The sequence below is a fragment of the Mya arenaria genome, chromosome 11 (genome assembly GCF_026914265.1).
Source record: "Mya arenaria isolate MELC-2E11 chromosome 11, ASM2691426v1".
Classification (NCBI taxonomy): Eukaryota; Metazoa; Mollusca; class Bivalvia; order Myida; family Myidae; genus Mya; species Mya arenaria.
The window spans coordinates 39,123,610-39,137,986 of record NC_069132.1 but is presented as its reverse complement, the minus strand read 5'-3'; the positions used below and the strand labels follow the sequence as shown (position 1 = coordinate 39,137,986).

The 14,377-nt window shown below is 33.5% G+C and overlaps 1 protein-coding gene across 2 annotated transcripts in view; it reads right to left on the bottom strand.

Annotated features, from left to right (window-relative positions):
• LOC128207922 (inactive tyrosine-protein kinase 7-like) overlaps positions 1-14,377 on the bottom strand; it is a 97,307-nt gene that overhangs the window by 17,640 nt on the left and 65,290 nt on the right. For both annotated transcript variants that reach the window (XM_052911115.1, XM_052911116.1), the window contains 6 exons: positions 13,352-13,481; positions 8,623-8,789; positions 5,282-5,421; positions 1,690-1,837; positions 943-1,227; positions 475-629 (listed from right to left, as the gene is read on the bottom strand). In XM_052911115.1, the coding sequence (XP_052767075.1) occupies positions 475-629; positions 943-1,227; positions 1,690-1,837; positions 5,282-5,421; positions 8,623-8,789; positions 13,352-13,481 (1,025 nt within the window). The remainder of the gene's footprint in view (positions 1-474; positions 630-942; positions 1,228-1,689; positions 1,838-5,281; positions 5,422-8,622; positions 8,790-13,351; positions 13,482-14,377) is intronic.

The window sequence follows — 14,377 nt, the reverse complement described above, 5'->3', positions numbered from 1 at the left end:
TTTGCAAATGAACATGAACTTAGCATTTCATTTTTTACAGCATTGAATCATCATGGCTTTAACTCTGCCCAAATCCATTAAATTTCTAATCGAGTGCAACGGCTATAGCTTGTCAATCAACTTCACAAGACAAAGAAGCTGTTCGGAGCTGCTGTAGGGGCAGTAAAAACTAACTGTCTCTTCGATGTGATATGGCAATGGGTTTGAGATTTTTTTTACTCATTGACATGCATGTTTCGCTTAGTTAACTTGAAGTTAACAGTATATATGTATGGCCTTCAGAGTGACAATTTCTGATTTCCTCTTTCCGTACTTATTTTGATTCATTTAAAATGAAAGAACAATGACATCAGTGTATTATTATATAATATTATTTTATATTAGATACAAATGGAATAAATAACATCAAGAAGAGAAAATCTTACTTCAACTTCAGTTTCTTAAACCAACAAAACATTTAACTAGGAGTCTTACAGTGAATCGTTTTTTATCGAGATTGATGACGGGTATGCGATTTTTCTCCCAGAAGATACCAGGGCGTGGGACTCCGGTAGCTACGCAGTGAAGCATCATAGAATGACCCTCGTATGCTGTCGTGTTGAATGGTTGACGTTGGAACCGTGGACGCTCTGGGGAAAAAAATATAAATACTTTTATAAAGAATTTCTATTTCTTGGTGAAATTTTTGGTAATAAAAATTATTTTATCATTTTAAAAGCAACAACATGAAAGTATGTGACTCTTTCTTCCTAAGAATAAAACAATACAATTTTCTGAAAAAGTGGAAATCAGAAAAAAGACAGTGGAAGTTAAAGACCCTGTAAGTTACAATAATCATATAAATCCTAGGAAAATTAAACAGACGCACTTGTATTTCCTTCATTTGTTTGAACAAAACTTTATTCGATTTAAACTTAATTACACATAAAAAAATAAACCTACCAACAACAAAAATATTTATAGTTTTATTGATTTCCTGAGTGGCCCCATTATGTATAACAGCTACACATGTATATGGTCCCTCGTCTGATCGTTTTACTCCGCGGAAATATAACGTCCCATCAGCATCGATAATATGGCTGCTTAGCGTGAGATCTGGATGATCCATGGTGCCCTTAATCCAGCGAACTTTGGGGTTTACCTCGGCCTCCGCGTTACAATGGACTTCCGCATCAGAGTTTAGCTCGATGCTTGAGCTACGAGGTACTGGGTTGAATTTTAATTTTCCTACAATTGAAAATAGAACATTTTTCTTAGGAAAAGGGCACAAACAACTCTGGTAGAAGAAGATTATATATCTTCTATATATGACTTGGGGGAACTAAATTAGGCTCATATTACAGATTAATCATTTAATTATACCATAGCCGTCTTGCAGTCTTTTCAAATTGTTTTATTGAAGCTTAACAAGAGTGACACAGAGCGAACACCAATCTTCGTCTGTTGTTGTTTTTACTCAGTAGAACAAGGGGCATAACTGAACAATTATTAAAGCCAGATTTATCGGCCTTGTTGCATTGTCTCTTGCAACATTAGTACCAAGTTTCATATGAATATCTTTTTGAGTTATGGGCAGAGTTTAACAAATTGCACGAAGATGACATCAATGACAATGCTGACATCGACATCACAGACAAGCTAAAAATAAACTTTTTCTTCTTCCTCATAACATTCAAAAGAATTCCTCACTTTTCACTCTAAGTCTTGCTGGGTAAGACTCTACAAGTTTCTGTCCAGTCGTCTGGGCGATACAAAAGTACTCTCCTTCATCATCCATGTTTACCATGGCGATCTGAAGATGGCCCGTCTCCTGGTTGATGTAGTGACGTGACGAACCCTGAAAACAGAAGGCAATTGAAATGTTGTTGTTGTTTTTTCTCTTCTGACATGCATATTTGAGGAAACAAACAAATATCTTTAAGAAACTGAGATGCCTACCTAGATCATATTTAATGTTTTTGATAACAAGTTGGCAAGTTTTTCCAAAATAACTTTCCTTTACATCTAAAAATAATGTTTTTCATGTGCATAAAATTTTATGTCCGTACACCTAACTAAACTCTTGTAAGAAAAAAAAAAATTTGTTCGCACGTTGAAACACATAAATGATCACTTGTCCATGCTGATGACTTGAAGAAACAAATATTTTAAAACAACTTCCGTTCAAATTTCTGACAGACATAAATCTTATGTTTGTTTTATGTCATGCCATTTCATAAATGATGAATTATGTGTTCTTAACTTAAGATGTCAGGGTCTGTTAGTTCATAATTCACATCATACAGGAAATAATAGTTCATAAATGTTAGACTTGTTATATATTCATGGCTGGAACACTGGTTACAGCAGTATCATAATTTTTTATGATGATGTTTGTCATAACTTTATACAATATATTTTAGTTTTAATTCTATGGAATAGCAATATAGTAGTTGCACTGCCCGTCTGTTTGAATATTCTTTAACATCGCATCTAGGCTGTAACTTCCTCAATTCAAATCAGATTTTCATCAAACTTTATGGAAGTGTAGATCAGCATTGAAAGATGTGTCAGACATAGTATTGGTACACTCACCTCAAAGGTCAAGGTCACTTTTAACAGTCAATGGAGCCAGATAAGTTTCATAGGAATAGCTTGAGTCTCAGCTGTAACACTGTCTCTTTTAATCAGATTTTGATTTAATTTCACTGAATGAACATCAAGTCACATTGTAAAAAAGTCATCAAACTTAATATAAGGGTTTCATGTCACTTTCTTGTTCTAATATACACCCATCTATTAAAATTGCTTTCATAATATTCTTATACAAATAGCTGTCACCCAAACAAAACTAAGTCAGGACGCATAATACACATCTTGCGATGGTTTTTGTTGTACTCAAACGATGTGATAAAATCATGATCCATAATTCTCTGTTTCCCCAGTCAATGAATAAAACAAGAATTTTCCAAGAAATTCCAAGTTTCATGAAAAAAAAAAACGATTTTTTTCTCCATGTGCAAGAAAAAGCCAATTTTCATATTAGATTAATCTAGAACTCTCGAGTATTATTTCTTTCAGTAATTACCACAATTAAGCTCCATAACATGAGCCGGAAAAGCTGGCTGGAGGCATTATGGAAATACCAGGATTTTAATTTTCACCTGCTTTTGTAATGAAACAGTACCAAATAGCTTTATCAACAATTCCCGAAAATATCTGTTATTTTTGGATGGAAAATGTTTAATTAACTTTATTATTTCAGATATTGGCATCCTGTGTATACTCATATTCAAGATTATCCCTCATTATAAAAAAAGTCAGCACAAATATTTCCTCGGGGGGAAAAAAACCCACATTCCCATGATTTCTGTATTTTCTGTCATTTCGAGAATAAAAGAGTTCCTTATCATTCTGTTCTCATTGAGAAAAAAGCTTAATCACATCAACAAGAGAGATACAGTCTGTGTTATTCATTGCCTTAACTAGCTTACACTTTCTATAAACATTTTTATAAAAAAATCTTCAATTATATAATCATCGGTAAAGTGCCGGCACTTGACTTACGGCTTCTGTCTTGTAGCTGCCGGAGCCAAGTGGCAGAGCCAAAACTCCCCTCTAATCACTTTAATCGGCCTAATGGACCACAATGATATTAAACAAACATTACATCTCTTGATTTATTCACAAGAAATTCTGTTACAAGTTTTCCAGACTACCCCAATCCTACCGGAATCGGAATGATACAATTACATTCTTCCCAGCTATTCTAATATTACATTAAGCAATATACTCATTTATCTAATGGTATATAATAAGATATTTTTTTCTAATATATATCATTTTATTATTAATTTATGGCAAATGAGCGACACAAGCCAGAAATGCGGGGTATAGCTCTGATGATTTTATAACTGATGCCCGTAATTTCCCATTGTGACATAAGATATTTGGTACAAGGGTAATGGGAAAAAGTTTGTACATGTGTTTCTTCTGATAGTCTGCTAAATGACTCATGGATAAAAAAAACAACAGAGTTCATTAGATAAGGCGAAAAAGAAATAAAAATATTTCAGGGTTCCCATAAATCACAGGAAATGAAATTCCCTAACCAAATCTCAATTTTCCCTGACCAAATTATCGGTAGCCTTTTAGCACTGGACTTAGCGTCGCCTGGCAACCATAACCTTTTACTTTTTTTTACTTTCTGCTATTCAACACCATGTTTCAACTGGCCCTCCATCTCCGATTTCAAATTTCCCTGACTTTTACCCATTTCCCTAACTTCCCTGACCAATTTTAAAGTTCCAAAATTTTCCCTCACCTTGAAAAAAATCATTTTTTCCTGACCTTTCCCTGACCTTGGGAACCTTGTCTTTGTTTTCACTAACCAGATGACCCTACAGGATTTTTGATTGGTATGTGGATTTTTTTTAATAATTTCGTTGATAAACCAATGTATTTGAGTGAAATACGTTAAAATGTGAAATACTCTGATATAGGTCGGTTGCGTACAGAATCCAGGTTTTCAAAAAAAATAAATTAAATAGCTACTCCTTTTTACATACATCATACTGAAAAAAGCAGATATTTTTTATCAGATATTCCATAGCAATTTTATCCCAGAATATTTTGGTTTGTCTTAGTTAGACATCAGTTTGAAGCTTCGATATATTTCATATTCAGTTCTGCCTCTAGTAGATCTAGAAACCTGTACTTGGGTCACAGTTATTCAATATGCAACTTAAGTTAATCTTATGGTCATACATCATTGACTTCATTCATTCTATTGGTCAGTTATTAACAAGTAATCCAATTAGCTATATAACTGTCATGTTCTAATAGATCCAGTTAAAACCAATAATGAATACTGAGCCCTAAGGTCCAATGCGAGAGCCCCCCAAAAAGGGCACTTTGACCAGATTTCAAAGATTAATAAAGTTTTATCAACTTCTATCATTCTGAACTACACTTTTAATTTTCCAATAAAAGTCTGTAATAAAAAAAAAGTGTAATACTGATGTTTTCAAAGTTATAAAAAAATACAAAGAAATGAAAACCAACCATGCGAAAACGCTTCAACTTCATCAGGAAAAACCTGCCATCTTATTGTTTTTCAATGTCAGTTTAGCACTTTTCCATCAATATATATTTTTCGTCCCATTGCAACACACTTTCTCATATTCAAATCTACGTAGTGTTGCTATAAAAGGCGTAAACATGAAATGAGAGAAATCTGAGTGAGCAACCAAATTATCTGACATAGCAATATTATTAAAAACAAGTTTCTGCCACTACTTACCAGTTTAATGTATTCGTTGTCTTTTTTCCAAATCACAGTTGTAACGGGGTACTTCGTTCCGGACACCTGGCACGTAAATTCCACGTCCCCACCTTCGGACACTTCCTGTGTCACGGGGCCGCGTCGTATCACTGGTGGAACTGAAAAATAGTTTAAAACATGATTATTCCGTAATATTATTAAGGGGAGTTATCAGTCTTGATATTTTGCATATATTGTCAAGAGTGAGCTGTCTTTTCAACACATACACCAAGTTTCATGTTAATTTCTTGAATACATTTCAAGTTAAGACCAACATTAACATTTTCAACATCAAGATAAAGGTGATGCAGGCGATGATGACAACACAAAAGTCAATGGACTTTCTTTTACAAAAACAGACAAGCAAATAAAATAATTCTTCTTTTTACTGGGCCACAGAATTGAGATTGACATTTTTTTTTTTAAAAACAGACCAGCCAATGATATAATTCTTCCTTTTACTGGGTCACAAAATTGAGATTGACACCAAATACATGTAAATATGATTTCACCACACTTTTTGAGATGCACAATATGGACTCCACATAGACTCCTTGACATGTTATAATCTTTCGGATCATAATGCTGAAATACACTTTCAGTTTGGTAAAGGCACCATTTGGGACATATAACCATCTAAATCCTGTCAGAATTATGGCATGCTTTTAAACATTTGTATGCCAAATGATTTGCGGGGTAAACAATTTTATGAGATTTTCAATCTTGTGCCTGCTGTAAGCCGTCTTTAATTCTCTGGAAACACCATTGGTGCATAGGTTTGTTCAATATGAAACATTTTATTAAGATAATAAAACTGCATTACAGTTGTATTGAAAGTCAAAAAGTTATATTTCAATGGTTGTTTAGGTGAATTATTTTCGGAACGAAACAATAACTGTTACAATGCATGTCTATGATTGACAGTAACGAGCTTGAAGTACCAAGACTGATGTTATTTTTTATCAAATTACGAGCACTTTCAGGAAAATTGGCATTAAAAAACATGCATGCAAAAATAAGCAAATATCCCATGTCATTTATCACAAATAAGGCAAAAAATTGTTTCTTTTATAAACTTCTAGCACTCAAGATGTTTATTTGCCTCCCTATGTGTGTTAAAATGCATGCACAAAAAGTTTCTTTTATAAACTTCTAACACTTAAGATGTTTATTTGCCTCCATTTGTGCTTTAAAATGCATGCAAACGTAAGCAAATTATCCCCAGTCAATTATCAAAAATAAGGCAAAAAGTGTTTCGTTTATAAACTTATAGCACTTGAGATGTTTATTTGCCTCGGTTTGTGTGTAAACTCAGTGAAAGCTGGCGAGAATCAGTAGCAATTAGGCGTTGTTGTGTTTGAGATAGAGTAGCGAGATACAGTCGCCCCTGGAGGGTGTTTGTCAACACGGCACACTTGAAACTGGTTCACCCACACACCATTCCACTAGTTTAGGTGAGATTCTTCCACTCAATGTGCCACTGTTTAGAATATTATGTATCAAGATTAGGGTGGAATTACACAAAAACTGCTGACTCCAGGAAAAGAACCAATGTGAAAATTGAATGAACGAATACAATAGCATTGAGAATCAATATCGTTTCAGTATTAGATTGCAATAAATTTCAATGAGCGAATATTAAAACGGATATTTAATGTATATGCCTCATTTTAATTTTTCAAATTCTTTGTTAACAAAATTGGTGTTGTCTAACCTACACCTAGTGTTACCTGAGTTGTGCATGAGGGCACAGTTTTGTAGCAATGACATCAGCAAGTGCCCTATAGTGATGGGAACCTATTTCATATTTTATTAATTTATGAGCAGCACTTTTGTTTGGTTTTACAGAATGGTAAGCTGCAATTTTTTTGGAAGTTCCTTCAAGTAGCCAAGAAACAGAAGGAAGGAATCTAATATCTTGAAAGATTTTTTTAAGTTATTAACAAAACCATAAAAAAATGTCATAACTTGTCATAGTTTAGACAATATTTAAACATTAGTTAAAACTTTTCACAAAAGAGCATATATTACTATGAGGAAGTGAGAACTTGATATCTTAAACAATTTTGAAGTTATTAACAAAACAGACGGACAGGGTGATTACTTTAGGACACCCTCATTTTTTATATGGGCAACTTAGGTAGTAAAACACCGCCCCGAATTGTGTATAACTGTTCATTCATTTTCTATTCAAATCCTACATAAAAATAATATTAAAATATTTTCAGAGTCTGAGTGTACCGAAAAATGCCAAAATTGGAGTTTCTGCATGAACATGTATGCAAACCACCCTCTTGAGTACTGACAACTCCGTAAACACCCCTTCAATACTGCATACCAAAAATTGGGGCTAGCTGCTACAGCTAGCCACTTTAATGGTACATGCAAGTTAATAGGGACATATATGGTAAAAACTGTGCGACATAAATATAGTAAAAGTTGTAATCAGTTACTATCTGTGGTCGTTCAGTTACTTTAAATAGACATCGCAAAATAAATTGGTCTGTGACATTAATATAAATGACCATGACAAAGATATTTAAATGCAAACAGTTTCATTTACTTTTTAATTGCATCAGAAGACATGAATGAGAAATGATCCTTTTATGTAAGAATACATGTACATAGTTAAGGCTCGTCCTATATTATGAAGTTTCAGTAAGATACAACAGTTTTATTACATTTTGATGTTAGTTTGTGAAATAGGAGACAAAATCTGACATAACCAAGTGTTTGAACCTTGCCTAAATGTCTTATGCATGTTTTGACATTTCAGCATGAAGCTGTTATGATAATCGCTAGTCTGTCAATCAAGGCTGCAGTTTAGGCCTCCGATGCCTCATAAACTATATCAGATAATGCATCGAAACTTTTGGCAACTCCTCCACTTTGTTTACTGATATATTTTATGCGTACAGATGTTTTGATGAAAAATGTTTCAAAGCAGACGATAATATTTTTTTGGTTTGTGAGACTCATTTTTTTGAAAATGAACTCAACCACGTTTTTGCCGATTGCACTTCGTTGCAACTATTTGAGACCTGGCTGGCGCTTGTCGGTTATAGATAACTCATGATTGTTGAGATTTAGTAAGAAAATTCTAGGCAATTTCGAACCTCAGAGGTGCACAAAACATTATTTTCTGACAGCTTTCAAAGCCTGATAAGCCATTTTGAGAGAGAAGATCGAAAAAAAAATTATTGCAATAAATCAATATTATCTTGCAAACAAGACTTTCTTGAAGCGGTCAGTTAACTTACATTATGAGATAGGCAGTGGCATTTTACTTTTTTTATAAAACGCCCAGAAAAAAACCTCACCGGAAACTATTATCCATACGCTTTGACGTTTTTCGCCCGCCGTGTTGTTGACGATGAATGTGTAATTTCCTGAATCGATCTGCTGCGGGTCTTCAAAATGGAGGTTACTCCCTTCCATGCGAATAGCACCCTGGTCAGCAATGGGCATGTCATTCTTGTTCAACCATCTGAAAAAGAAAACAAATTATTCTTATTTCAGTCCTGGTAACATTTCTTTTTTTCAACTTTTATAATCTCATATATCCATTATTATTTAATACAATGGCCCATGGTAAGCAAGACTCAAAATTGTAATTTTTTGGTTCATTGTTACTTGCATTCCAGCAGGGCATTGACGGAATACTTACCTTAATTATTTTACTTTTTGATAGTTTACCTAGCATATTTATATACTTTTGTAAATGTTTGTCTGATTGTTTACAAATGATTTTTCTGGGTCTGAGTCTACTCGAACTTGTGACTGTTCATAATCAGGGGCCCTGGAGTACTTGGGGCGGCATTTTATCAAGATTTCTGGGAGCGATTTTGTCCTGGACTCTTGAAAATATCTCCTAGGATTGAAATCTGCCCTAGGATTCTTGATTACATTAAGCACCCTAGAATACTGGTGAGCATTTTGAGAGTCTAAGAGAAAGAGCTCATCAACCTGAATGAGAGGCAGACTGGATGCTATTTTTATATTTTGATTAAAAACAAAAAAAAAGAAAAGATATTCCCAAGACCCAATCAGCCGATGACATAAAACAAATGGTTTTAAAAACAGCAAACCATTTATTTATTTTTTTAAAAGCATATCATGGTGTTCTTTACAATCAAAAAAAGTTTTAATGGAACGTTGAAACCACTGTCGAACACTAATGACATAAAATAAATGATGTTTTCTTAAATCTTAAGTCTCAGAACATGTGCATCTTTTAAGATGCATTATCTCCCCATTTTAATCTTGACATAGGTTAAAATTATGTCTAACCGATACCTCTGATATCCCCCAATATTAATTTGTTCAGTTAACAAGATGTTTTTTTAGGTGACGAGGGCGTATTTGATTCAATTTCAGAAATAAATATATCCGAGGCAACATCAGACCTATCAATATTACAGGAAAAACAAGTTGTACACCGCTCCCACCATTAGAAATAACAAACAAGGGGATTATTGTACCACTATAATTTGATTATACCTCACAAAAATACAAATATATGTCTCATATCATGTAAGATACAATCAAGTTTATATAGCCACCCCCTTCAGTATAATGACCACGAAACATAAACTGATATTTCACAACATTACTTTGATTGAACATGAAGAAAGCAAAATAATGCCCCCCCCCCACCCACCGGTAGTTTTGATTTCAATACTGTGAAATCATTAATGTTCGTGGGCATGAAATTTCGTTTGCCAAAAAAAAACAATTTCGTGGGTACTTGAATTCGTGGATTTTCATTTTGAAAAAAAAAAAATCGAAGATGCGATCGTCCTAGATCATCTGCATTATATCCACGCGCTGGCCCGTGATTTCCGTCTTCTACGTCACTCGGTTTATGACACTCGCTAATGTGGTACGACATGCCAATTAGTGCATATACCCTGTGATGTCACTTATCGATTTAATTGGGAATAAAGGTAATAAAAGAAGATGTACCCTGATCATAAATACAGATAGGGGAAGCCATTGAATGCCAATTAAGAATTTTGCAAACTGTGAAAACACCGAAAAGGTGCGTATATTGTCACGTTCAGTGCTTAGTAACCTTCAATGTACTAGTAATCGATTAATTATTTCATTAAATAAAAAAATCGAGTATGGACACTCATCACGCAGATCTTGTAAACTTGGAGATTTTCATTAACAGCACACGTTTAACCACGTGCTTATATCTGTCATTTGCTGCATAAAACACATTTAATTGTTATGGTTCATTATTCGTTAAAGGCAGTTATAATATATTAACAGAATAATGATCGTAAGTTATACAGTGAGACAGGTTTAACAATGTATACTGCGACCTCTGTAAAGAATATACTAGAGTATGTACGTAGCAAGGCAATTGAAAAAGTGAATAAAGGGTTTATATTTCGTGGGATCTTGAATTCGTGGATCACCCAACCCACGAAAACCACGAACATTAATGCCCCACGAACATTAATGATTTCACAGTAAATATAAATTGAGGTCAAAGACAAAAGCTAGTGGTTTTCAGTCCTATCTAAGGGCGGGGGACCTTTAAGATCTCACTCATAGCCTCAATTAACAATGCTACATGACATACAGATTTCTTTTAAGAAGTCCTTAATCTTGGGGGGGGGGGGACCTTTTATGCTCACTCATGATACATGACATACTCATGCGACTGAAAATACAGTCATTCCTTTTTCAATCTTTTTAAAAGCCTCCTTTCTTAAGGGTGGGGAGACTTTAAATGCTCGCAAATAACTTCAATTAACAATGCTAAATAACATACATGTGAGACTTAAATAAATTTTTGAAAAGCGTCCTTTTTTAAGGGTGGGGGGACCTTTTATGCTCATGCATTTAAGCTTGAATTAACAATGCTAAATGACATACATACATAAATATTATGTGACTTAAAAAATCCTTATAAAAGCGTCCTTTTTTGATGGTGGGGGGACCTTTTATGCATAGCTTGAATTAACAATGCTAAATGACAAACATACTTATGTGACTTAAAAAATCCTTTTTAAAGCAACTCTTCTTCAGGATGGGGGACCTTAAATACTCACATTTCATACATTAAATTATGAGATTTAAAATAGAAACATTTCTTTCCAATTGCCTATGTGCCTTTTATCAAAACCAATGGAAAAATCTCACCAAAAGCCTCCTTGCTATCAGACAGAAAAAAAATCATAGAATTATTAATTAGAATTTCTGAAATGTGCACCTTGGCTTCTGAATATGTCATGCAGATGTGAACGTATCATCTTTTACTTGATTAATAGCCATACCGGCATTTTAATTTCCAGAAAAAGTTGGGACAACAAGTTTTTAACAAGAGCTCCTATCTATAACTGGAATGTTATCAATACCATCGGGATCTATTTTAAAGTCTGAACAAATGACAGCTTGATGTGAATGTGAATGAAAAGTCCTAGACTTAGCATACAAGAAGTTGGTTGTATAGGTTTTAGTTTTGACTCAATTCCTCAAGACATTATTGCAATTAAAAGCCTGGAGCCCGTTTTAATAAAATTGATTTTAATTTGCAAATGGAAATTATGTTAGTGTGAATTTAACATTAACCAGTAATAAAATTAGATACAAAATTGTGGAAATTACAAAAATCAACTGTTTGACATTTGTGTTATCTTTAAAAAAAAAACTATTGCAATTATGACCTTTTACATAATTTATTAAAACGAGCCCCTGGGACTTTTCCGATGCAATATTCAAATGGTTTATGATTATGCGAGGCATAATATTTGAATGACATGATTGGTTTCACACAAAGTGTTATTCTCTTCATACCAAGGGTATCCACTAGTGATGCGATTGTCAGTTAATTTTGTATAGGAGTTTGCTGCTCACCCAAGCAGTTGCAGGTTCGAGCTGTACTGTGGGTACTCTCACATGGCTGCTCAAATTGTAAATTTCTAGTATCTCTTAGTGATGTGTGATATTATGAATAAACCGATTATATGTTGCGATACGGAACATATGTGATAGATATAAATTTTTAGGGGCAAACACATATATGGAATATTTTCTTTTGTTTTATAAGATGTATGTGTAGCTCTTTTTGAATTAATTCAATAGTACCACTGAGTGAGAGCCTGAATCATTGAATGTGTTGTTATAATGAAAAATAACAAAAAACTACTGCTTGTTATTTTATATATAAGTTCTCACAATTTATTCTTTATATATTATTTTTTATATGTAATAATGAACACAATGTCACAATCATTTGTTAAGCCGTAAATGATTACAGTAAAACGTAAAACGTTGATTGAAATGTCATTCCAATAATTATGGAAGCCATAATATAATTGATATAGACACTTTTACACAGATATAAAGCCAGCTAGAATAAAACGATCCATCACTTTTATATCACATATTTTGGTTATAAAAAAGAAAGTAAAATAATGATGATATAAACCTGAAAACTAAATTGATTATTATGCATTATCTTTATCTATTTTCAAACAATATATCCCGATATATATATATCGCAATACATATCGCGATAGGATTATGACATATTGTGATATATCACGATTCATTTTTGCCAATAATACCCATCACTAGTATCTGACTAGGAAACAGACTCCAGACTGATTCATCCTTACTTATTGCTTTCTTGACAGTATCAAGTCAAAATATTAAAGAACATAAATAAATGTGCATTATTATCGATATTTATGATTAAAATGTCAAGCAAAACTCCGGGTGCACCACTGAATCCTGGGCTGATGAACATTCCTATCAAGTTTGATAAATGTAGGTTTACTACTTTTAAAGCTTAATGTGTACATTAAGCTTCCATATCTTTTTGGACGGAAGTTAAAGGAAGGACAGACCGAATGCGTGATGTGAAGTGATGCGATGTGACAAAAACAGCTCAAGGACTCACCCCTTAGCACAGGGTACAGAATGTAGAAAATTCAGCTCTCTATATGCTTGTCAAATATTGCTCTCCCTGTGTGCTAGAGTGGACTGGTAAGTACTTATTATTGGTAACAACTGAATATGTTTTATGTTTACCTAAACGATGGTTCCGGTTTCCCATCTACAGGAAATGCCTTCACCGTAAACTCCTTATGAACAGCAACCACCATCGGAAAGCTGGGGACCAGACGGGGCTCGAAGGAGTTCACATTGAAATCCTCGAGATCTGAAAAAAAGATATACATATAAACTAAAATGGTATAATAATGTTCTGCAAAACCTTTGTTTAGGACTTATGTTTCATATAATGTTTTACCCCACCAAGGAAATAAGGCTTGGCCAATTTTTTTTTTCCTGGAACTTCTCTAACTTCAGAGATTTTGACAAATTTCTGTACTTTAGGGCTTGGATATATACAACAACTTTTCAGTTAAGTAATAAATCCCCTTGGTGTGCTTGTCGCCCAAAAGGTTTGGGCAAAGTATTTTTAGGTGATCATAATAGTCTAATTTAACATTTCATACTGCTATACTAATATTAAGCATGCTTTTCAAGTACATATTTCAATTAATAAAAATTGAGTATAATTTTCTATCAAAAAAGTGGATAATTAATTTTAAACTCAACAGGTATTTTTAGAAAAGAAATTCTGAAGGTCTATTTTCAACTTTTATTCCTAAAATTTGTCAACTTTAAACATGGAACCATTGAGGATAATTAATATTTTAACCACCCAAGAATAATAAAAACAGATCTTGAACTTGAAAATTAGATTGGGAACAATTTTGATACAATGATTTTCTTTCATCAGTACAGTAGTAACTGTTCCTCACTTCATTAATAATATTATAAAGTACAGAAAAAAATGTAATTAACTCGTTAAAAAATAATCTTTTTTACGTTATCATTATTCACCCAATCCTTCAAGGCGTAATCTTTTAACAGTGAATCACTGAACAATTCAAGCAAGGAACAAGGGCTTTCAATTTGATAATGAGTACCACTTTAGGTACTTAAAGTAATAGGAAAGGTTTATGAGGCAAAATAAATATTTGTGTGGTTAGGGTACATCTTGTCTAAAAACTGATAGGGTAGGTAGGCCTTTTTTTATCATTAGGCCTT